At 43.4% G+C, this 25,908-nt stretch overlaps 1 protein-coding gene across 7 annotated transcripts in view; it reads right to left on the bottom strand.

Moving 5' to 3' along the window:
- Kcnk10 (potassium two pore domain channel subfamily K member 10) overlaps window positions 1-25,908 on the bottom strand; it is a 129,955-nt gene that overhangs the window by 73,980 nt on the left and 30,067 nt on the right. The window contains exons 1-3 of one of the 7 annotated variants that reach the window (XM_074067382.1): window positions 7,435-7,618; window positions 3,021-3,182; window positions 2,246-2,347 (exon numbers count right to left, since the gene is read on the bottom strand). The exons of 3 other annotated variants lie outside the window; for them this stretch is intronic. In XM_074067382.1, the coding sequence (XP_073923483.1) occupies window position 2,246 (1 nt within the window). In that variant the 5' untranslated portion in view covers window positions 2,247-2,347; window positions 3,021-3,182; window positions 7,435-7,618. Of the gene's footprint in view, window positions 1-2,245; window positions 2,348-2,572; window positions 2,967-3,020; window positions 3,183-7,434; window positions 7,619-25,908 lie in introns of those variants that run through there. 3 more of the 7 variants (XM_074067384.1, XM_074067383.1, XM_074067386.1) reach the window with 3 other exon arrangements.

Here is a 25,908-nt window from a genome sequence, read left to right as displayed (position 1 = left end):
AAATAATCAATGATCCTGACAACACCTAGCTGTAGGGATGGCCACTTAGGAGAATCTATGTCTATAAACATCTCCCTCTCCTCCCACACCTTCAAATCAGCTTCTCCTTTGAAGCCAGGCTGAACATCAGCCTTTTGCTGTGTATTAGCCTGTCCAATGGTCATCCAACTAAATTTCCCTTAGACTTTACATGAGCACAGAATTTTCTGGAATCATCCAGCTGAGCATTATGCTTTTGTCTCCTGAAGGCATTACACTTGTGTTCCTTCTTGCCCTTGTTGGTACTGCTGTGAACCTTGTCTAGGGTGGCTTCTCTTCAACATTCCCCACACTTCCATTCATCCCACCTCCTCTGCATATCTCCATCTCTTAACCCTCTCACCACCCCAATGGCTACCAGCTTTATCCAAGTCACCAGGATGTCTTATCTGGACCAATCCATCAGCCTCCCAAGTCACCTCCCTGCTTCCACTTCCACCCAGCTTTACTCATAAATCTTAGTTTACATACCACTTCTGCAAGTACCTCTTCCCCAGCCCTGTGGTAGACAGAATAGAAGCCTTCAAACAGGTCCACATCCTAATCCCTGGGACATATGAATATGTTATACTACATAGCAAAAGGGACTCTGGAGATATGGCTGAATTAAAGATCCAGAGACGGGGATTGTGTTGTGGGCCCAACACAATCACAAGAGGCTTGTATAGATGGAGTGTGAAGGCAGAAGCACAGGTTGATAATGTAGCTGTGAGCCAGGGGAGATGGTCCCTCTAGAAGCTGGAAACATCAAGACAATTATTCTACCAGGCACCTGTGGCTCACGCCTGTAATCCTAGCTACTCAGTAGGCAGAGATCAGGAGGATCATGGTTCAAAGCCAGCCCTGGGAAAATACCCAACAAAAAAAGGGCTGGCAGAGTGATTCAAGTGGTAGAGCACCTGCCTAGCAAGTGTGAGGCCCTAAGTTCAAACCCCAGTACTACCAAAAATAGAAAAAAAAGGTTCTCCCCTACAGCCTCCAAAAGGAACCAGCTCTCTACTTATACTGTGGCTAAGTGAGACTGATTTTGAATCACATGATTATAAAAGAGTGTTTTTTCCCTAAGATTCCACCTCACCCCTGTTAGAATAGCCATCATTAACAACACCACCAACAATAGGTATTGGCGAGAAGGCAGGGAAAAAGGAACCCTCTTACACTGTTGGTGGGAATGTAAACTAGTACAACCACTCTGGAAAAAAATTTGGAGGCTACTTAAAAAGCTAGACATCGATCTACCATTTGATCCAGCAATACCACTCTTGGGGATATACCCAAAAGACTGTGACACAGGTTACTCCAGAGGCACCTGCACACCCATGTTTATTGCAGCACTATTCACAATAGCCAAGTTATGGAAACAGCCAAGATGCCCCACCACTGACGAATGGATTAAGAAAATGTGGTATCTGTACACAATGGAATTTTATGCAGCCATGAAGAAGAACGAAATGTTATCATTCACTGATAAATGGATGGAATTGGAGAACATCATTCTGAGTGAGGTTAGCCTGGCCCAAAAGACCAAAAATCATATGTTCTCCCTCATATGTGGACATTAGATCAAGGGCAAACACAACAATGGGATTGGACTTTGATCACATGATAAAGTGAGAGCACACAAGGGAGGTGTGAAGATAGGCAAGACACCTAAGAAACTAGATGGCATTTGTTGCCCTCAACGCAGAGAAACTAAAGCAGATACTTTGGGGCAACAGAAGCCAATAGGAGAAGGGGACCAGGAACTAGAGAAAAGGTTAGTTCAAGAAGAATTGACTTAGAAGGTAACACACATGCACAAGAAATCAATGCGAGTCAACTCCCTGTATAGCTATCCTTATCTCAACTGGCAAAACCCTTGGTCCTTCCTATTATTGCTTATACCCTCTCTTCAAGGAGATAAGGGCAAAATAGTTTCTGCTGGGTAGCAAGGGAGTGGGGAGGAGAAGGAGAGGGCTGGAAGGTAAGGGTGGGGGTGGGGGAAGGGGGAGAAAAGACCCAAACTTTGTATGCACATATGAATAAAAAAAAATTTAAATAAATAAATAAATAAATGATTGTTTTTTGAAGTCAGTCACTAAGTTTGTAGCAATTTGTTACAGCAGCCACAAGAAACTAATATTTCTTCCACTAGCTTAGGTCTCCTTCATACCCCTCACTACACTAGGTTGATAAAGGAACCTGCTCACTAGTCCAGATCACTTACTGAAAGCTCCATGAGGGCAGGCACCGTGTCCATCCCCTCACCTCTGTATCCCCAGTGTACTGCACAGGGTCTGGCACACAGTGGGCAGTCAACCAATGATTGCTGAGTAAGTGAATGAAGGTTATAAAGAAGGAACGTTAAAACCGCCAAACACACACACACACACACACACACACACACACGATATAGACAAGCAGTGGCAAATGGCAAACAACTTGACATTGCAGTGATACTGAATGGCAGGTCTTCAGACACAGTATTGCTACCTTCCCACCACCATGCCTTTGAGATGCCCTCTTCAGGAACCTCCTCCCCACTCTCACCTACCTGGCAAACTTCCATCCTCCTCAGTCTCAGCCCAAAGCTACTTCCTCCATAGAGTCGTCCTGGACACTTCCAGGTATGTTCAGCCTGCCGGTCTCCTACACTATCCTGCAAGGTTCTTAAAGCCAATCATTGGATCTCCATTTCTTGGCACAGTGCCTGCTACAGAGCACATGCTTGTTTGTTTGCTGTTATCATTGCTGTTGATAATTCCTTTAGATCCCCTGGGAATCACCACCATCAACAACAAGCATTTATTCAACACTGAATGGACATTAGGGGCTGTGCTATGATAGGATGTCACAGTTCCTTCCAGCTTCAAGAAGTTGTCAGGGTACTTAAAGAACACACGCTATGGTGCCAAGTAAATAACATTAGCATAATGTCTCACCAGGGGACCAACAACAGCCTGAGCAGGCAGTCCAGTCAGAGCTGAGTCTCACTCACTGACCTGCATCGTGGATGGTTCCGGAGCTTCTGGCATCCCTGAGGCTGGGTCGAATTGGACTTGATAAATGCCTTTTTTAGGCCAGTTCCTGGTGCCAATTAGTTAAGGACTGCCCTTAGAAACAGAGTTTGAACAGACTCCACCAAATCCTGAGTTTGCAAAGCACTGAAACAAAAAACCAGAGTTTCAGTCCCAAGTCCATCAGTGACTGGGTGACCTTGAAACTGTCACTTGGCTCCTCTGTTTGATTATCTGTGAAATGTGAATAACCGCTGGGTTTTTTGTTTGTTTGTGTTTTTTTAACCCCACAGGATTCTCCAGGACAACAAGTAAGCTGTCCTGGTTTGCTGATTGGAGTATATTTGTGGATGTCAGACATACAGGCAGGGACCTCAGAATGTTACAAAACCTTTGTTCATTTAGCTAAAAATGGAGTTGACTGCTTTAGCAAATATGATGCACACTTTGATGGCTGGAAACGAATATGGATTGCACTTTTTCCCTGAAGTTAGATAAATTTCCAAAGGAGATTTTAATCCATCTCTTCATCCTCAGAAACCATGGTTGCTCTTACTGTGATAGAAAGTTGCACGGTGACTGGGATGAGTCCCTGGTGAAAACAAAGCAAAATTGGATAGATGATGGTTGTGGTGGTGGCAGCAAAGATGGCAGAAACACCAATCATATACTGAGCCCTTACCTGAGCCTGTCACCCTGATAAACGCTGTGTTTACCCTTGCATTTAGTCCTCACTACAAGGTTTATCACACTGTGTGCATCCAGCTCCTCCCAGAAGCAGATGCTAAGTGGAGATTAAATGTGCTCAGATTTTTTTACGCAAACTCGTGTGAGAGGGAATCGGGGAGATGAGGACAAACAGCAGACACTCTGTCGGTCTGCCTGCAAGTGAAGTGCAGAGGGAGACAGGGATGGGTGTAAACACCCTCAGCCACCTGCAGTCTAAGGAAGGTCAACAAGGTTGTCATGGTGCCCAAACCAGCCCTGTGTCTCCCCGGAGCAATCCTTGCACGCTCAGTTTCCAGCTGGGAGCAGCAATGGGAAATGTCCCACTAAGCAAGACCGCCAGTGGGTTACACAGCAGCATCTTGGTCAATCACACTCCCTCCAATGGGCGACCTACAAGTACATGTTCATGGCCACCACACCGCACAGATAAAGAAACTGAGACTCAGACAAGTTAAATGACTATGCCAAGGTCAAGTGTCCTTGAGACACTTGAGAGCAGAGCCAGGAGTAAAACTGGAGTAATCTGAATGACTTCAAAGTCAGTTCTGTGGGACACAGGACGGCTTAACACAGCACAAAGGAATCTGAGATGGAAGGCCCTTCCGTTCAAAAATGAGAAAGGCGTTTCTTTCAGGCAAGAATAAAAATCTCTTCCAGTCTGTGAGACGGACCACTTCGGCTTCCTGGTGGTGATGGAGCTCTTTCCCGCGCAATGCATCAGTAATGGCCTAGAATACTGCACAACTCCAACAGAAGGGGGCAGGAAATACTGCAGAGCACTGATAGAAAGGAAGCACTGGAAGACGGTGCCCTTCAGTCAATGTTCATTTTAAATACTTCCTCACGAATGTTCAACTCAGTCATTTTCACCTAAACGTGGGTGGATATGGGGGCATGTGTGGTGATCAGCTTTTTTGTGGCTTTCTCATGCCCCATAGATTTTATTGTTGTTGGTTTTGGCGGTACTAGGGTTTGAACTCAGGGCCTTGAGCTTGCTAAGCAGGTGTTCTATCTCTTGGGCCCCCATCCCTTTTTTGCTTTTGTTATTTTTCAGTTATTTTTCTCAAGCTTTTTGCCTGGGGCCTTGAGCCATGATCCTCCTATCTATGCCTCCCACATGGTTGTGATTACAGAAGCACACTGCTCCATGTGGCTTATTTATTAAGATGGGAATCTCCCTAACTTTTTGCCCAGGCTGGCCTCCAACTGCATCCTCCTGATTTCCACCTCCTGAGTAGTGGGGATTACAAGCACGCACCTCCAAATCCAGCTGAAATATGCTGTTTTCTTTCTTGTTATTTTCTTAAGTGGTACTGGGAAATTCTTGTTTTGTGTTTGTTGATTTTACCACTTGACTTATTGCAAAGCAGCAACTTTTTTTTTTTTTGCAGTGCTGGGGATTGAACCCATGGTCTTGCTCATTCTAGTCTAGCACTCTACCACTAAGCTGCATCCTCCACCTTTATTTGCGGGGTGGAGGGGGAATTGGGGGAGGAAGAAGTACTGGGGCTTGAACTCAGGACCTTGTAGTTGCTGGGCAAGTGCTCTATCACTTGAGTCATGCCTCCAGTCCCCGTAGACTTTACTGAATCACTTGCTCATGTATTCAATCAACATTTAAGTTTGCTTGGTATGGTATTTGGCACTAGGGATTTATCAATGAATAAGACACATTCCTGCCTTCAGAGTTAAAGATTTGACAAAGATTTTATGCATGGGGCCAGGTGTAGTGCCACACACCTGTAATCCTAGCTACTCAGGAGATGAAGGTAGAAGGACCGTAGTCCAAGGCCTTGAGTTCAATCCCCAGTATCACAAAAAAAGATTTTATGCATACACGAACCTATTTTTATCTTCACAAAACCTGTAGAAGGCAATGGTTGCTATCTGCCCCTCTTAACAGGCGAGTAAACCGAGGCCTGCAGAGATGACCCTGAGTAGCCTTTCACAAGCTAATAAACAGCAGCATTCCTTCTGTCTTCAAACACCTGACCCTGAGGGCCACCACCAGAAACAAATAACATGCAAAGGACTCAGGGGCTCTTGGAAACCTGGAATGCAGGGAGGTGCCACTGTTACACAGCAACGTGCCTGGGCCACCAGGCACAATACAACTGTGACTGCAGGTACACCACAGAGGCAGCAAACTCTGTCCTCTCACCTCCCACCCTAACCTCCCATCACCCCCACCCCACCCCCCTCGGCTCTGGAACCCTTCCAGGGCCACCTGCACCCAAGTCACCAAGATTCCCAAGAGCCCCAGTTTAAAGCTTGCCTGGAGTCCCCAGAAGGCTTCCCCAGGCCTAGGTGGACTCAAGGCCCGTAGGCGGCTGTGTTAGGAAGAGGGCAGGAGAGGTGCAGCAACTCTACTCAGGTGCTCCAATCCCACCTGCCTGTGTCTGCCATGCAGCTGTCAGAGCAAAGCTTGTGCCCCTGATTCCAGCCAAACCTTACTTTCCTCTTTCTGTGTGACAAACCCCGTGCCTTTTTATTTCGTTATTATTGTTGGCATGTATTAGTTGTACAAAGGGATTTCACTGTGATATTTCCTTACATTCATATTATGTACTTTGATCAAATTCACCCCCTCCATTATTCTTCCTTATCCCTCCTCCCCCTACCTTTTTACACAATTTTTCTAAAGCAGAAAAGTGCAAGTGCTTACTTGTGGGTTTTTTTTATCGTTTTTACATTTATTTACATGTGTATATATTATTTACTTACATGTGTATACATTATTTACTTACATGCGTATACATTATTTGGGACACACACACACCACTTCTAGGCAGAACCTGTTCTGCCCTCTTGTTCTCCAACTTTTTTTTTTTGACCTCTTTTTTTTTTTAATTCACTTATTCACATGTGCATACATTGTCTGGGTCATTTCTCCCTCCTGCCCCTCTTCTCCCTCCCCCCTCACTTCCAGGCGAACCTGCTCTGCCCTTATCTCTAATTTTGTTGAAGAGAAGACACAAGCATAATAAGGAAGGCAAAGCGTTTTTGCTAGTTGAGTTAAGGATAGCTATACAGAGAGATTCTTAGCATTGCTTCCATGCACAAATGTGTTACAATCCAAGCTGATTCATCTCTAACTGATCTTTACAATGGTTCCTGATCCCCTTCTCATGTTAACCTCTGTCACTTTAAGGTTTCTGTATTAGTTCCTCTGGAGTGGGGACATCAAACGCTTTCATGTTTTGTATTTTCCACCTATTCACTTTTAAAACAATTTTAATGAGTTTTATTGTTCTACTTTTATACATACATAGGAAGAACCTGGATCATATTCACCCTCCCTCACCTTTACCACCATCCCACCCCTCCTTCCACTGACTCCCTCTCCCTTTTTACGCATTTTCTATTCATGGACAGCCCCATACCTTAAAGGTGATCATGCTAATTAATCCTTATGGCAAAAGCACCACAGCTCAGTATACACTAAATTAGAGAGCCCTGTTCCCAAATTACTCTCTCCCATGAGCCCTCACTCTCAAAAACTTCAGCCTTATCTTCCAGATGGAAGAGACCCAGGTACCATCATATGACTAGGACCCAAGCGAGCCAAGAGAACAAGGCTGAGAGGGAGGCAGAGGGAGCTAAGAACTGGCGGCCCCCTTGTCTCATAGCTGTCCTCTCCTCTCCCCGTGGTGAGACCCTCATGTCTCACCTGAATCATTGCGACAGCCTCCAGTCCTGTCCCCTTTAAATCCAACCTGCACATTGCAGCCTCTTGGAGCTCTGGTGAATTGATCCCATCCACCCTGTGCGGCAGAGTCTCTGAGGCAGCCCAGGTCCAGGGTAAAGTACAGGCTCCAGGGCTAGCTCCAACAGTCTCCCTTCTAGGACCTGTGCCGCCTATCTCCTAGGCTTCACCCACTGCCACGCCCCTGCAAACAACCTTCGCCCCAACCAACCCAGAGGCACCCAGGCCTGCCCAAGGGAAGCCACCTACCCATGCCACTGCCCCAGAGAAACAAGCTTGATGCCCACATTCCTTTCTCCCCCAGACTCTTACTTTTAGCCAATTTCTTAAAACTCATGAGTTACCATCGCTAAGAAGTCCTCCCGAATGCCCCACTCTCCACTATGATCGGATGCCCTTCCTCTATGTCCCAAGAGGCAATTTAATACAGTGCCTATAGTTAGGAGGCTCCTAATTAAAGTCTGTACCATTCCTGAATTTACCAATTCATCATTCCATAAATCTGCCTCATACCAGTATGTATGACATCAAGTTCACACACCTATTCCAAAGAAATTTGGAGGGGTGGGGTGGGGGTAGTATTGGGGGTTGAATTTAGGGCCTTGAGCTTGCTAGGCAGGCACTCTACCATTTGAGCCATGCCACTAGGCCTTTTTGCATTGGTTATTTTTGAGATGGGGTTTCACTTTATGCTGGGTCCAGCCTAGGTGGTGATCCTCTTATTTGTGCTTCCCCAAGTAGCTGGGCTACAAAGGCATGCATGCCATCACACCCAGCCATTTGTTGAGACGGGGTCTCATGAACATTTTCCCCCAGGCTGTCCTCAAACCCTGATCCTCCTGATTTTCACCTCCCAAGTAGGTAGGATTACAGGTGTTAGCCACCACACCCAGCTCCAAAGAAAATTGGCAGAAGTTAATCTAGCACACTAAGGCAGACCTAGTATTACTGTATTTTTTCCAGAGACAGATATCCAAAGTCAAGGTGTTAAATTTCCATAAAGTAAATGGCCCAAGGGGAGCTCTCCATGGTCTGTGTGATTGCTGGAAAGATTATAAAGGGGGCAGAGAGAGCAGAAATTTGCTTTACTGTGCTCCACACATTCTGAGCTTTCTTGTTCCCTTTATGAGGGCTAGAAGGTTCTCTTTTACTCATAGGTATAAAATAAATTGTTCAGTTAAAATACATGTATGTATGTATATATTGCATATCACAAATCACCCTTGGTGAGTCACCTCTCTGAAAAATTTTTATCCAGACTGCCTTCCTGGTGTACCTCTCTGACAAGTGCCAAACTGCATAAACTTGGCTTTGAGAACCCAAAGACTGAAGGGCTTTCTTGCCCTGACCCAGCCTGAGGAGAGTACAAAGGAGCTGGGTTCATTTAAAAGACCAGTGACTTCCTTCCTCCTCAGCACTAGTAAGCAAATGGTTTCTCCTGATCCTCCCACAAATCTCTTCTTGTATCTAAAAAGCAAGGGCAGGCACAAAGTCAGAGTCCCTCTCCACCAGCAGAAGGGGTCCAGGGAATGAGGCTCTTAGGATGGGGGAAAACAGGAGTGGTAGGGCTTCAACGGTCACCCAGTCTACCCCTTACCACAAGTTTAGGTGCCATCACAGCCCCACCCTTCACAGGAAGCATTAGGCAAGGCAGAGAACAAGAATCCTCTCTCTGGCCTCCTTCCCTCGCCCCCTGGAAAAATGAAAATGAAAAAAAAAGCGCTGTTGGAAGATTCCACACTGTAAGACAGGACATTGCTCACGCCTCTTTCTAAACAAGTACTCAATCAACGTGAGCAATCCACATCACTAACAGGTAGAAAGGACCATGTGATCTGTGCACACAAATACAATAAGTGTGACATGCCAGCTGGGCAGGAGATAGGGGACAGAGAAGCATGAAACAATAGTCAGTTCTACCAAAGAGGAGTCCAGAAAAGACTGAAAAGGCTTCAGGATGCCTACTGATAGAGAAAGAGGAGAGATGTCCATCACAGGGCAAAAGGAGGCAGAAAGGAAGGTTGACCAGCAAGAGGAGGCCACATGTACAAAGATGTTCAACTATGAATCAGCCTGGGAAGTTTGGGAAATTACCCAGAGTCTGTAGGTTAAGACTAGAGGGTTTGAAGACTGTTATACCAAAATAGAGCCCAGTGGGTTTGTGAGTTTTGTTAATAAATGTGAGACACCAACAAGGCCAATGCAGAGAAGGGCCAGGGGATCAGATTTGGGTTTAGCGTGCTGACTTTGGCAGCAGTGAAAATGGTAGAGCTGAGAAGTGAGAGACCATCAAAAGGGAGTGTGGGAAGAAGTTGCCTTGTTGCAAAGAAGATGGAGAGAAGGGATCAGAGACAAGGGATATTAGGAGAGTAAAATTTACAGGTCACTGTGATAATTGATGGAAAGTGAGAAGTGCTGGAGAAGGAAGTATCTGGGCTGACTCCCAGGTCTCTGGCTCTCTGGCATAGGGTTCTCTAAGACAGAAAAAGCAGGATACAGATTTGCAGTACAGCATACCCAGGGGGTGTTGTCCAGGGGACACCAATCACAAGGTACTGGAACTCAGTAAGAGAATCTAGCTGGACCCGTTGGTGTGAGAGTTACGAGTATCTAAGTGATACTGAAGCCACAGCAGTCAATGAAATAGTCCAGAGGGAGCTATAAAAGGAGGAGAGAGTAAAAGATAGTGTTCACAGGAGCAGTATTTAAGGGACAATGAAAGAGGGAGGGTGTAAAACAGAGAATGAGAAAGAATAGAAAGGAAATGGGGAAGAACCAGGATGTGCTTTCCTGGGCCTGGATGTGGTTGGTTTGATTCCAGTCTCTGTGTCCAGCATCATTCACAGGCTTGGTCCATAAGTATCGGTGTGTGTTGGAGGAATTTATTGTCCTACAGTACAATGTGTTGGCTTTTACTAGGTTTTCTTTCTAGCTGCCAGGAATCCATCTTCAATAGGCCCCTGATCTAGACCCAGGCATGACAGATTGCTCCTGATAGCAGGTGGGTTGCTCTTATTGCCCAAACAAAGTAAGCCCTCTCCCACCCACCCAGGCACAAAAAGCCCAGGACCAGAGCTGTTCTTGGATGTGCTGAGCTGGTCAGAACAGCCCAGGCATTTTCCACTGGGTTGCTTGCCTTTTGTGATCCTCCTACTTCTCCCAATAAACCCCAGATTGTCATGTTAACGAAATAGACTGCTCCATCCTAACTCATGGTCAAGGCCATAGAAGTACACAGCTACTGCTGGGCTTGTATTTTGCTCTAAAATGCTTCCTGAGCAACTTATTTTGCCTCCTGCCCTAAATTTTTTCCTCCACACTTTAAGTTAACTGGAGCACTTTTAAAGGAAAAGATCTTTTTCCTCCCTTTGGGAGTAAAAATAATATAAGCAGTTGCAGTTCCCAAAATATCGCCTTCCCCTAAGGCCAAGTATTTTAAATACTATTTTAAATTCTATTGGCAGGACTACTCCCTCAAGATAGAGGTTTGCCTTTCACAGGTGTCTTGTTAAAAGCTGTTACCTCTCCTCCCCAGGCTCCCACTGGGGTCCCTACCTTGCTTCTGCTTAAACCTCCACCACTTTTTCCAAGGCCTCCAGTGTCCATGTGACCAGGTCCCATCTCACCCCTCCAATCCTCTTTTCCCTCCTCACACTGTCCTCTAGCCTACTAGCTCCCTTTCTAGCTGCAGTCATGCAAAATAGATCATAAACAGCTATTCTGATCTCATCAGTTCTCCTTACACATCCAGAGTAGGAAATAAAAACAAAACCAATAAATATATATACAGGTAGTTAGAGATACTTCAATAAATTCCCTATTTGCCAGGGTGCAAAATACACTAAAGAGACAAGTGCATTCATAGCTTACAATGATGAAAAGGAGGAGGCAGCTAGAAATTGATGTGTCACTCATTCACTTGTCCAACCAGTGCATGCCTACCATGTGCCAGGAAGAGTCCCAAATGCCATGCCGCATGTCCATACTGACATGCTATCATCCGCCAGAAGACTGAAAGGACTCTGAAAAAGCACGAGGCCAATAAAGCCACTAGATGTAGACATTCCTGGCCACAGAGCTTCAGCCCTCTCCTGCTCTCAGCTTCCCCTCACTCCCATTCCAAAGACACCTCTGGGGCTCAGAGCGCTCTCCACTTCCTCAGCCTCTTCAGGATCTCTTCCTGCACTTTTTTCCTGACACCCAGGCATCTCTCAGGGACACTGGGCTCTGAGTATGGCTCTCAAAGGCCATTCAGTCCTCTCATCCACAACTTCAGGGCGACACTCACACAGAAAACTGCTATGCATGCATCGTGTCAAAACCCCTGTTCCTCTGAGACCTGAGCTTTCTGAAACCGCCCCCTTCCTGCTCTTCAGTGTAACCAAGAGTGGGAAGCCAGGCTTCTCTCTCTCTGAGTCCCCAAAGCCGTTCATCCAAGCTAGGCTTTCCTCCTGAGTGATGACAGCATCCCACAGGCACCCATCCAACAACACCCAAGCCTCCCATTTCCTCCAGTTCCTCACCATCCCCATCATTTCCACTCCATTTCAACCACTGACCTAGGTTGGGCTCCCCAAAGTAGACCTGCTTGTGATTTACTGCAAGTGATTTATTTAGGAAAAAGCAATAAGGAGGTGGGGGAGGCACGGAAGGGCAAGAAGTCAAATAAGGAAACAACTGCAGGTGAAGTCCCTTGAGTGTCTGAGCCTACAGGGAAGTCTAGCCTTGAAGTTCCATATCAGAGTTTGTCACACCTTGAAGCAACTAATGCAGGCTTTTGAACTCCTACCCAGTCGGTCTCTGTATACAGAAAAGCATTGGGGGATATGAACTCCTAGAAACATCCTGACATGAGAATCTACTGGATCAAGAAAGGTTCTCTGAAGAAGGCTGTGGGTACAAATCAGAAAGTGAGTGGCCCACAAAGTTGCAGAATGGGTGCACAGAGCAAAAAAGGGTCTTGAAGGCTCCACAGCATCCACTACAACTGCCTCCCTCTATGGCCAGAACCTTACTGTCAGAGGAATGTCCCTGTCTCAGAAAGACTCAATTAAGACACCATGACTGTTGTGTTCCCTCAAAATTCATACATTGAAACCTAATCACCAGTGTGCAGGCACTAGAAGGAGGGACTGTGGGAGGTGATTAGGAAGGAGGGTAGAGCCCTCATGAATGGAATTATAAATTGTTTTATAATTTCTCGTGAGTGCCCTTATAAAATAGGCTCCCGAGTGATACCACCAGAGATTCCTCCGCCACATCAAGAAGACAGTCCTACTATGAGCACATGATAAAAGCGAGAGCACACAAGGAAGGGGTGAGGATAGGTAAGACACCTAAAAAACTAGCTAGCATTTGTTACCCTTAATGCAGAGAAACTAAAGCAGATACCTTAAAGCAACTGAGGCCAATAGGAAAAGGGGAACAGGTACTAGAGAAAAGGTTAGATCAAGAAGAATTAACCTAGAAGGTAACACCCACACTCAGGAAATCAATGTGAGTCAATGCCCTGTATAGCTATCCTTATCTCAACCAGCAAAACCCCTTGTTCCTTCCTATTATTGCTTATACTCTCTCTACAACAAAATTAGAAATAAGGGCAAAATAGTTTCTGCTGGGTATTGAGGGGCGGGGGAGAGGGAGGGGGCGGAGTGGGTGGTAAGGGAGGGGGTGGGGCGGGGGGAGAAATGAACCAAGCCTTGTATGCACATATGAATAATAAAAGAAAAATGGAAAAAAAAAAAAGACAGTCCTATATGAACCAGGAAACAGGTCCTTATCAGACTCTGAATCTGCCTTGACCTTGGATGCCCCAACCTCCAGAACTATGAGAAATAAATTTTTCTTGTTTCAAAACCACCCATTCTGTGGTATTTTAATACAGGAGCTGAAACTGACTAAGACACTGACTTATACATCCTCTCCTTCCTCCCCTATCACATCCTGCCTCAGCTTCCTCCCTTCTACCATGCCCTCCTGTGTTCTCTTCCTCTTCCAACCCAGCTTACATTCCATACTCAATACTTCTCTTCCACTAGCAGACCCATCTCTGTATCCTTTCATCTTTTTCTAGAGCTACCTGGAAATAATCCACTCACTCTTACTCCTCTATGCTCAGAGTCCACAGCTAGGCAGCTGAACACTGCTGGAAAGATCACACAATCTTGGGGATTGCCATCACTCTAAACCCATCCTTTGCTTCCTCAACTGGGGCTCAGTGCTCCTCAGTGGTCCAGACCTGTTTCTCTGTTCAGGGAGGACTGTCACAATAAATGTCATGAAGGTATTAAGGTGGACCTCACTCCTAAACAAACCTGAAATCAGACATGGGAATCCCATTCTGCAAGATGGATTTTACTTTACAAAAGGATTTTCTGCAGAAAGCATTTAAACAACATGCTCTGTGTGAATCTAAAACTGGGCTTTGGTTTATAAAGAATAATGTTTTAAAGAATAGACCATTTATGTAGAATGAGGTGTGCCTTCCCTATTGCCTTCTACCTGGGTTACTGGGACCAAAGTGTGTCACCCTATCTCTTGTTTGCCAGCATAGCTGCTCAGAGTTCCTGGTTCATTGTCTAGTCACTAAAAATTTCCTACATACTCCCCCCAAAAAAACTTAAGTGGAAAAAAATTTTAGATGATTTTTCCTTCACTCTGTCTACTAAGTTGCAAAAATAAACAAGATCTATCAAAAGGCAAAGACAGTTTCTACGAAATACCCTACAACAGCTTTGCATTTCAGCACCACCCTCTGGGTAATTTCCCCTAAGAAGCTCTTCTAACTGCACATCCATGCTGCTGACATCAGCAACATTTCCGTGACAGCAAATGCAGCTATCAGAGGTGGGAGTGGGTGTGGACTGGAAGAAGAGAGAAGCTAAAAGGGAAAAGGATACCCACATTATCACTCAAGAGGCTGAAGAAACAGTAATACAGAAAACATACAAACCCATTTGCCTGTAGGTGGAGAAGTGCTCTGAAATATTAATAGCTTTGATTAGTGAAGTCTTCAAGCAGTCAACAGACTTACTAAAAACTTGAGGAGTAGATTCCTTTCAATAAGACAACTCAGTGTATTTGCAGAAACACCAATTTTGGAGGATAAATTGGGGCATGATGAAAGCAAGAGTCTGCACTGCATTCTTGGGGCTGAACCAGCTTCCTGGGGAATTTTCCACCAGAAAGCTGTTCAATGTAGGCTAGAACTGCTAGCTAAACTAACACCTCACTCCACCCCCACCCCAAAATAGCCTCTCTCCCTAGCAATTCCTCCTGCCAGAGGGAAAATATCTGTAAATGCCCCTTGAGGGTGGATCTTTTCATCTCTGTCTGAATCTTCCACAACCCCAATCCTAGTGCATGGCATATAATAAAAGTTCAATTAAAGTTCACAGAAGAAATTTAACAAATGTCTGCCAAGTACCTGTTGTGCTGCAGGTACCAGGCGGAACAAAGGTGACCAGCAGAATTCCTGCTTTCCAAGAGCTAACAGAGGCAGAAGGATAGACAAGTAGGGGCTAGGGATGGTACCTTCACATTTACCCCCATGTAATGCACAAAAGACCCAGCACTCAAAGTCCAGAGAAGGCATCTGGCAATCTCAGACAACAGACATATCTTCACATGGATCATACGGAAGTCTATCAACCTTCATGCTGGTCCTTAAGCTAATCCCCAAGTAGCAGGTCAAAAGCAACAGTGGACAGAAGTTTGCTCCAGCAATATTTTTAATGCTAAATTCCTTCTCCCCATGAGAAGGGGCCCTTCTCACACACCTTCAGACTCAAATCAGTTACTCATATGATGGACCAGTTGCAATTACACAGCCACTATAACCATATTTCCTTTCAAAGAACTCCTCTCTTAGAAGAACCAGGGGACATTATTTGAAAGTCTAAATCAAATTAGATATTGAATACTGACACATAGTAGAGTTCAATAAGTTGGTGTGGAATGAAAGAACCACATTTAGCTTACCATGTAAGTGAATGTTAACTGCGGGTGCACAGTCCTTGTAAATAGCAAAACTCGAGGGTGGAGGGAACCACAGAGAAGAAAAACATTTCACAGATAGTAAAATCCTAACCTTTGAGGTCCCAGATGTGAGCCAAGGAATAGAATCTTGATAGAAAATCCTAGCTGATATTTAATTCATCATACATTTTGAATTCAATTCATATTTAATTTCCTTTAAACTGCCTCTGAAGCGGGCATCTGAAATAACAGTCTTGTGGTTATGTCTCCTCCATAGACCGAAGGAGGGAAAAATGCGTAAAAATTGCCTTGTGCAATTAAAATAGCAAAGTAACTTGACCTGGCTGTCGTGGAATTTGTGGCCTTTCCAAGAGCTCCTTACTACTTCAAAGATTTTTAATGGCTCCTCAGAAGCTCTTACAACACTGTAACTAAGAGGTGCTGGACTCAGCAAAGCCATTTGCACTCCAGGCACATGGAGTAAATACTTGGTTTCACAAACAACCAAAAGTGCCACACAGCTGCTCAGCACCGTGTGAGTTAGACTAAGTGAATTAGCTATCAACAGAAATAAGTTGCTCCAAGACTGACTTTCCTGATGGCCTGATGGCTAATCCCAGAAGTAGACCCCATGGAGTATCTTCTAGATGGTAGCCCAGTTCAGGAAGAGTTGCCTTACTTTTGTGTGTGTGGTAATATTCACAGACCACAAAATTCACCATTTTAACCATTTTAAAGTGAACAACTTAATGTGGGCTGTAAGATTCAGCATGCAAAATTATAGAACAGCCAGTTAAATCTGAGTTTAGATAAATAACCACAACAAAATTTTTTTCTTGAAATGCAAATTAACTGTATAACTGGTGTTTTATCTTTGAACCCTAAATAAGGGACAGGAAAAGCATAACCATCAACTAACATGATCAGCCACAAATGTAATGAAGAACTAAATTGGGTTCCACTGTTTTAATGTGTCCCCCAAGGTTCATGTGTTGGAAATTTAATCCCCAATGTAACAGCACTGAGAGGTAGTACTTTTCAGAGGTGGTTGGGGTGAGTGGTGTGGTTCAGTGGTAGAGCATGTTCTTAGCATGTGTGAGGGCTGGATTCACTCTCAGCACCAAAACACAAGCACATAAATAAGGTAACATTACTAAACAACATTCTTAAGTAAACAGATTCCTCTGGAGTGAATATGTCCTTTCTACTAACCAGTGAAGCAGCAATTTAGGTTAATTTTATTGGTAGATGATACACTACAGCAAATGCCAATTCTCTTATCCACCCAGTGTTTATTTTGTGTATATATGTAAATTAGTTAAAACCTGACAATCTCTTTAAGAATCAACAGTGAGATTGTTTCCTCTTCCCTCCCCTTCCCTCCCCTTCTGTCTCTCCTTTCTCTCTCTCTCTCTCTCTCTCTCTCTCTCTCTCTCTCTCTCTCTCTCTCTCTCTCTCTCTCCTTCCACCTAGCAAGAAGGCCCTCACCAGATTTCAGCACTTGATTTGGACTCCAGATCTGTGAGAAATAAATAAATTTTTTTTTGAGTAACCCAGTCTGTGATATTCTGTTACAGAAATTGGTGATATCAATCCTAAAACAATAAAAATGCAGGGATTCCACCCCTGTTCACTCCATCAAAACTGCTCTTCTCAGGATCTCCAGACATCCACATGTGAAGGCCCAGGGCCACCATCATGACTTGACCTCTCAGAGACATCTATAAGATCTTGCTCCTTGTTAAAATTTCACAGCCTTGGTGACATTATATTCTCTAGATTGCCCTCCACTCTCTCTTTCTCCATCTCTTTTAAATCCACTCTGAAGATGATTCTTCTTCCTCTACCTAAATATTGGCTTTTTGTGGAATCATTCCTGGACCCCATTGGTTCTGTATTCTCTCCCCAGGTAATCTCTTCCAGGGCCATGGTTATGAAATGAATATCACCCACACGACGATGACTTCCCAGATCCACAGACCTAAAATAGCCTTGATCCTCCAGCTCACATCTGGATATCTCAATTGTATCTCAAACTTAAGAAGTCTAAATTATACTAACATCTACCCAGTTTGTGCAAGCTGGAAAAGGCAAGATCCTAAGAAGCAGACTTACCTTCTGTTCTCCATCCCTCTGTCTTCTTCCCATTAGCTCTGTCATTTCTACCTCCAAAATAGAGGTAGAAATTCAAGCAACCCACTTCCCTCTTTCTCCCTATCCCTACCCTCAGTCCAGGCTGCCATCTCTCTCCCAGGCTTCAGCCATAGGAGCATCACAGGTCTCTTCACTTTCTCTCTCACCCCACCCATCCTCATCCATTCTCTACACAGCAGTAAGAAAAAAATTTTAAAACATAGATTATCTCACATCCCTCCCTACTGTAATCTGTGCTACCCACCATCACATGTAGAATAAAATGCCCTAACCATAGCTTCCAAAGTCTGACAACAGGGACTCTGCCCACCTCTCTCATTTCATCTGTCCCTCTGTATTTCTTATTCAGGTATGGTGGTACATGCCTGTGATCCCCCCTACAGGGGAGTAGGTAAAAGGATCAGGCAAAAAAATCCTACCTGAAAAATAACTAAATACAAAAAAAAGGACCAGGGATGTGGTTCAACAGGTAGAGTACCTGTGTGAAAGTGAAAGTCCCTGAGTTTAAAGCCCAGTACCACCATAAATAAATAAATACATAAAATCCAAGCCCTAGCTAGACATCCCGTCACATTTCAGTTCTGTTTTCTGCAAGAGGAGTTAAATCCGTGACTTCAAAATTTTTTTTTGCAAATTTAGCTTGAGTTTCTCATTTTGATACTAATAAATCCCTCAATAATCCAAAATTTCAATCTTTAGCAATAAGGACTGCATTTAGCTTCATGGGAGTGAAAAATAGGTAGTAAGCCATACCTCAAAGAACAAAAGCTGAAGCACAGAAGATCCCTAGTTTGGGGAATATCCTAGAACAAATCAGCAAGCTAAACCAGAATATAGCCACAGAATCTTCCCTTTCAACACAACTGTACATCATTTCAAAACAATCACGTTTTCCATTAATTTTTTTATTAGGATATATTTATTGTATAGGGAGGCTTCATTGTGACAATTCCACATAGGCTTATAGTATATATTAGTTAGATCATCCCCGTTGTCACTCCCCCAGACCCCCTCCTTACCTCACTTAAACCTATTACAAGAGGTTCCTTTGCTCCATTTTGTATCCGTATATAAAGGTCATCAATCATTGCCTTATTCACCCTCACCCCTCCAACAAGTACTCACACACACACACACACACACACACACACACACACACACACACTGTACCTAGTTTACAGTCCTTCTTATTCTTAGGACCTTCCAGTTTGTTATCAAACCTTCCCATGGTAAAGAATAAACAGAGCCAGAATCTGTGACCTCCTGACAGTGCTACCACATTGCACAACTCCACAAAATGCCATTCACAGTTGCAAAGTATACAACCTGCACAGCCACACGTGGCATGCCTACCTATTAAAGGCCTGCTTCAGCTTTAAGTCAAACTTGTTTGGGCATGAGCTAGAAATGTCCTTGCATCAAAAAATTCACATTTCTTTTTATCACAAGTGAAGAACCGCTGTATGCATCAGTCAAACTTCACTTTCTCTAAAGAAAAGAGTGATTATTGCACTTTAAGATGATTTCTTAATCATTTTTCACCAAGCAAACTTGATGTGAAAAGGAACATTGAAAACAAAAGTCACAATATGATCACTCTTTCTGGGAAATATTTATGTACAAATCAGCCAGGAGATCCTAACAGACATATGATCTAAATCAAACTGAATGTTTTAAAACTTGAACAAACTCTACCTGTTCTGTAACATTTAATTTTATGGATTTGTGCTTGCATGGGCATTTTAATGGTTACAGTCATGTCAATGCAAGAGAAACACCAGCAGAAAAGACTGTAGCTACTGACTGAGACCTTGAGCTTGAAGTGAGAATAATGGCATAGAGACTGCTTACAGACAAAATCTTTAAGCTAAAAATATCCAAGAGCAGTGTGGAACAGACCAGAGGTATTCAAACTTTTAGAACGAAACTCTTCCTTCAAATGGCCTAAAGATTAAATGGAAATTCAATTCAACAAAATTCAAACTTTAAGTTTGAATTATAGACACATATGATATAAAATTCTGTTTGAAGGAAGGGTTTGCTCTAAAAGTCTGAACACCATTTGGTGTTCTGTGTTTCTCTTAGATAATGCAGCTGTAATATATTAAAGATAGATTTATGTATATATTGATTATATTAAATATAAAATACAATAGATCCCAAAAGTAAACTGCAAAGTTGGAATTTAGAGTAAGGGTCCAGAGTCATAGGAGTGCTGCTCCCCCTCAGCCCCTGCACTGGAGCCCAAGACCTCCTTGGGAACCGGAAGATTTATGAAACACAGTTGGAAACTCAAGTCTGTAAGAAAGAATACCAAAGAGAAAACCCAAAACTTGGATTCTAGTCCCAGCTTTGTATTAAATACTCCTATCCCCCTGAGTACATACCACAGGGCCAGACAACTTTCACCATTCATCTAGAAAATGGATACAATAAGATAACCATCTCACTGGGTTCCACTGCAAATTAGATATACGATACTGCTAGGATACTTAGTCTGATGAATGACTATAGTAAAAACACTTAATAATTGTTGTAATCATTAATTAATAGGTAAAATCTATACAATAGAAAGTGTGCTCTTGAACAGTGAATGCAATACTAAGCTTCCATTAAACTTGTTTTCTGTCTTCTTTTCATCATTTTAACTATCATTAGGGATTGTCAGTACAACTCTGTCTCTCCAGAGACTAGTTAATTGCAAACCAACTGGATTCACCTTCACCTTTTAGCTTGTTGACTTCTTGGTATCTCAATATGCCCCTTCAGCAATTAGCACAGAATCTTGCACAGATCAGAATTTATAATTGATTAAACAAATGAAAACTTACCCATTCTAATGAGTCAGTCTTTGAATTCTAAAAACAATTTAGGTTAAGAGCATTAAAGTCTTTTTAATAAGTAAGAGAGACCCTGATTTCAGAGCATGGATCCTTTAAGTCAGTTAAGCTCATAAATGACGTCCTGCTTAAGTCTGCTGGCAGAATGTATTTTTTCCAAAACTTACCACAACATTATCTCCCATCCCACATAATTTTCTTACTATGTATTTTAATACTTTTCCCACGGGAATGTGGAATTTATGCTACCTCTCCTTGAATCCAGACAGGCTGTGAAGAGACAGCCATGCCACTTCTGTCTGGTTCTCTTGGGACGCTCAGTCTTACAATCTGTGGTCACACTGTGAGGAAGCCCAAGCTGGCCAATGCCTAGAGACCCTGTAGTGTGACCACATACAGATGTTGCAGGAGGCAGCCAAGCTGTGACCTCCGCTGAGGGCCAGCATCAGCCTCCATTCACATGAGCTATGATATACCATCTACTGGTCCCAGCCCCCACTCCCCCTGCCCTACCATTGCCTATAGCTTTCAAATCTTCCCACACAAAGCCCCAAACATCATGGAATATACACAGCTATTCCCTCTACGTCTTGCCTAAATTTCTAAAGTCCTGAATAATAAAATGCTTCTTTCATGCCAGTAAGTAGGGTGGTTTATTATGTAGCAAGAAGAATAGAAACAGTCATGAATATAAATTATAACAGAAGAATTGCTCATAAAATTGAATCATGGCAAAAACCAAGAACAGAATGCAGGCACCCTGTACATTGACTGATAGGTTGAAACAAGATTCTAAAGCAACACTCTTCTTATAACACACCTTACTCTTTCATCTAGGTGAGGTACACCATATGGAGCAAATATAATAGCAATATTAAACTCACAATCATTCCTTGAGTGCCTATTATATACCAGGCATTATTTCAAGCATTTCACATGCATTAACTCATTTAAATGTCTAAATAGCTTGAGGTAGTGACTATTATTACCCTATTTTACAGACGAGCAAACAAAGCCCAGAACATGCCATTAGTAAGAGACATGGCTGGAATTTGAACCTGGAAATCTGATTCCAGAGTGGGTAATTTGACACAGTACATAACGGATGCCTCTCAAGCCTTATGTCTCATGAAAAATATTATATGTGAAATAGCTAGCACAGTGCTTGGCAGATAAGCAACACTCAACAAAACTGTTTCCTTCCTTCCTCAACATTGGCATTGTAATTTAGATTACCACAATTTCTAAAGCAAAAACTATCCCACTCTTAAAGCAAAGTGGACACATCTAACATTGCATTTCACTCACTGCTCACTGTCAAGTCAATGTGTCCATTTGGATGTCCACTCACAATGAACATGATTTAAAAAAAATCTTGTTTGCACTCACACAACATAACCCCAAATCCACCTCTTCCCCTAGACTTCTGCACTTCATTTAATGGTGCTCTTATTGGCTCAGGGACTCAGCTAAAAAGGTCAGACTCACCTTTGATGCCATTCTGTCCTGGAGCTCACAACCAATCCAGCCAATGCCACCTCCAAAGAGATCCTGATTTCTACCACTTCTCTCCCCTCCCACTCCAACTACCTCAAATTAAACCATGGCTTTGTCTTCCAACAGTGATCCAATCCTCACTAGTTTGCTGAAAACCCTCCAGGGAGTCCCAAGACACTTCAAGGACACCAGACTCCTTTTCTTAATTCTCCATGTTCTGACTCCTGCCCACTTCTCCAACTCCACCCTCTACTACTTGTCCCTTAGCACCCTGCAGCCACACTGGGCTTCTAGTGTGGCCCAGTTAGCTCCAATCTCTGGGACTTTGCTTCTGTGGTTCTCTGTACTTAGAACATTCTTGCCCAGATCCTTGCAAGCTGGGCTCCTTCCTAATGCCACCTCCTCAATGAGGCCTTCCCTCCTCATCACCCCATGGTAGAAGAACCACTCTCCCCACCAGTTACTCTCTAGATTGCTGTCTGGCTCTATTTTCCTCACAGCACTTTAATTTTATCACTGCCTGAAATAGTATTCTGCTTGTTCATTGTATGTCTCTTCCCATTAGAAAATAAATCTCCCATTTAAGTGTAAGATTTTTTTCATTACCTGTTTTGTTCGTTACCTGTGTCCCAGTACCTACATGCTCAATGAACAGCTGTTGAGTAAAACTGATGAATCATCTTACCAGAATATAAACTCCTGGCAGTCAGTAACTAGAAATTATTCATGTTGTATCCCAAATTCTAAGCTTAATGCCTGTCCCATAGTAGGTATAAGAAAGAGAAAAAAGAGAGAGAAAGAAAAAGCAAGCAAGAAGGAAAGAAAGGAAGGAAGGAAGGGAAAGAAAGAGAGAGAGGGAGAGAGAGAGAGAAAAGAAAGAAAGAAAGAAAGAAAGAAAGAAAGAAAGAAAGAAAGAAAGAAAGAAAGAAAGAAAGAAAGAAAGAAAGAAAGAAAGAAAGAAAGAAAGAGAAAGGAAGGAAGGAAGGAAGGAAGGAAGAAAAAAAGAAAGAGGGAGGGAGGAAAAGTAAGGTAGGAAGGAGGGGGAAGGAAGGAAAGAAGGGAGGGAGGGAGGGGAAAGAAAGAGGGAGAAGGAGGCAGAAAGAAGGAAGAAAAGAAAGGAAAGTTCAAAGGAGAGAGAGAAAGGGGGAGGGAGGAATGAAAGACAGCCATGGTAAGTCATTAAATTTTTCTGATTTGTGGATTTTATTAATGTTAAGTCTTACAAATACTCAATAATTAAAATCAGATACTATTCATTTCATCCATGATCATTGAAAAAATAATTACTCAAAATCATACTGTCCTAAAAAGTCCAGAATGTATGAACATTCTATCTGCCATAATTAACTATTTTCCTAATAGCCCATCTGCAAATGTGTCTAAAATGCCATGACTCCTAAGGAGAGAGATGTCACCAAAGGGATTGAGAGAGAGAAGCTGTCCCAAGAGAAACTGAGAAGATACATATCTAAATCCTACTGCACAAACAGCCATCCTCACTCCCAGATGACCCTATAAAGGCTAGGAGCTAGGGTGGCCTCAGCACCTCGTCCTTTCACCTCACCTGCCCCAGCACACGCTGAACAGACCCTCCTGTAACTTGCTCTCCTCTCCTGGTCCCGCCAGTGTCAGTTACATCAGTCTCTTTAGATCTCATTCAAGGGCTGAGGCTGCACCTCAGTGGTAGAGTGTTTGTCTAGCATATGTGAGGCTCTGGATTTCATCTCCAACACGCCGCATGAAGATGAAGAAGAAGGAGGAGGAAGAGGAGGAGAAGCACTCAACTTGGAATCCAACCTGCACTTGGCCTTGTCTGCCACGTAAAATTTTCGTCCCCACTAAAGGAAATCCTGGCAAAGATGAAGAATAACGTGGCCTTTAGGAGTCAACTGCTGCCTTTCTTTCTGACTCACCTGAATGTATTTTCTTCTTTGCCTTTGAAAATCACCAGGGGTGTGAATGTGAAGCATGACAAAAGCATTGCCCTGGGATCTTTCTCTATTATTCTCTTGGGTTGATGCAGACCCCATGGTGATAAGTGATCTTGGGAAGAACCCAGTTTGGTAGAATGAATAACCCATTGTTAGATTTATGAAAAGACAAGCCAACATTTGCCCAACTTTCAAGGACATGAACTTGGCAGCTTTGGGCCCCCAATGGCATGTCTCCTGGAAACATTGGTTCCCCTAAGAGTTCTGCCCACAGGCTTTCCACTGGGGCTACTGTGTGATCTGCTCTACTTAAACTGATCAATCTTTATTTATAGACACTGTTAGGAAGAGAGCCCAAGCTATACCCACCCTTCTTTTAAGAGGCAGTATGGAGTAATATGACTGATTATACAAGCTTAAACTCAGACAGGCCTGAGCTCATGCCATTAACTATGTGACCTTTGAAAAAAAATAAGCTTCAGTGTTCTTTTTTTAATCCTTAAAATGGGAATAATACCTTTCTCTTAGTGCCGTGGTAAGACTTCAGCAAGATAATTCAATGAAAATGCTTAGAACAATACCTGACATACAGTAAACACCCAGTAAGTGTCAACTACTATGATTATCACTAATGTCATTGTCCTTATATACCTATTTTGTCATAGGCATTGTATCATATTCACTTTATTTGCCTGGCATGGAGCAGAAGGTCTTACATACTATAGATACTTAAAAGATCATTTTTAAATAAAAATGTGGTATGGTAGGCAAAATAGTGGTTCCCCAAAAATACCCTTATTTTAATCCCTGGTGCTTGTGAATATGTTACCTGATGTGGCAAAGGGACTTTGCAGATGTTATTAAATTAAGGATCTTGAAATGGAGGGAGTTACAGTGGATTATTTGAGTGGGCCCAGCGGCCTTAAAGAGGAAGACAGGAGGGCCAAAAGCAGAGAAGAGAATGTGAGGACCAAAAGAAAGGTCACAGTGCTACAACAAGGAGTTGCAAACCATAGGAGTGGCCTTTAGAAGTAGAAAATGCAAGGAAAGAGTCTCCCCTAGATCCTCTGAAAGAACCACAAGTGTCCTGTGGACATCTTAATTTTAGTCCCATCACAAGCATTTAAGAAGTATGTGACCTGAAAAATGATATGATGATAAATTTGTGTTTTTTAAGCCATATGGTTTGTGGTAACTTGTTATAACAGCGATAGGAAACTAGTACAATCCATAACATTCCAGGTGCTTGCTCCAGGCCAGTACTGTGTGTTTCACACGAATGCTCTCACCAAGCCTAAGCAGTCCAGAACCGAGGTCCGAGTCTTGTCCCCAGTTTAACAGGTAGAGAAACTGAGGCCCAGAAAGGTTAGGTAATTGGTCTAAGGTCCAGAACTTGTAACTAGTAGAGTGGGATTAGCCTTCTAAGAACTACATCATGTACAAAGGTGAAAACCTTTACAGAGAATTCTTGTCAATTTTTCTAATACCCCAAGCTAACACAGCCACAAGAAAATGACCAAATTATTTCTGCATGTGGAGCAGTTGCCATATTCAGAACTAGAGGCAGATCTTTCCATTCACAAAGGCAGCCAGGGCTGGGGGCATGGCTCAAGCCGTAGAGTGCCTGCTTAGCAAGCACAAAGCCCTGGGTTCAAACCCGGTACTGCCAAAAGAAAAAAAATAAAAGGCACCCACCCATATGCCCAGCACTCACCAAAAACTTCTCAGTCAGGGTCAGGAGGCAGAGAAGCCAGTAACCACCTGGTAGGACTGGGCACTGCAAAGTGGCTACCATGGTACCCAACAGATGGTCCTGTGCAGCACAAATGGGCCGCACTGGGATTGTTTTCATCCCCACAGGACTTACACAAACTGTTATTTTCACCAGAAAATTATGGACAATCCTAACACTGTAGAACTGTGAATAGTGGGAAATGGTCCTTGTTAGGGTAACTGTGCCTGACTTGCCCAAGCACCATGGGTTTCAGACTGCACAGGAGCCAGTCTAGAGCACCAAGCCCCTCACTCTCCTTTGCACC

The sequence above is a fragment of the Castor canadensis genome, chromosome 3 (genome assembly GCF_047511655.1).
Source record: "Castor canadensis chromosome 3, mCasCan1.hap1v2, whole genome shotgun sequence".
In the NCBI taxonomy this organism is placed as follows: Eukaryota; Metazoa; Chordata; class Mammalia; order Rodentia; family Castoridae; genus Castor; species Castor canadensis.
The sequence above is the reverse complement of the archived record's forward strand: the minus strand, read 5'-3'. Positions and strand labels throughout refer to the sequence as shown.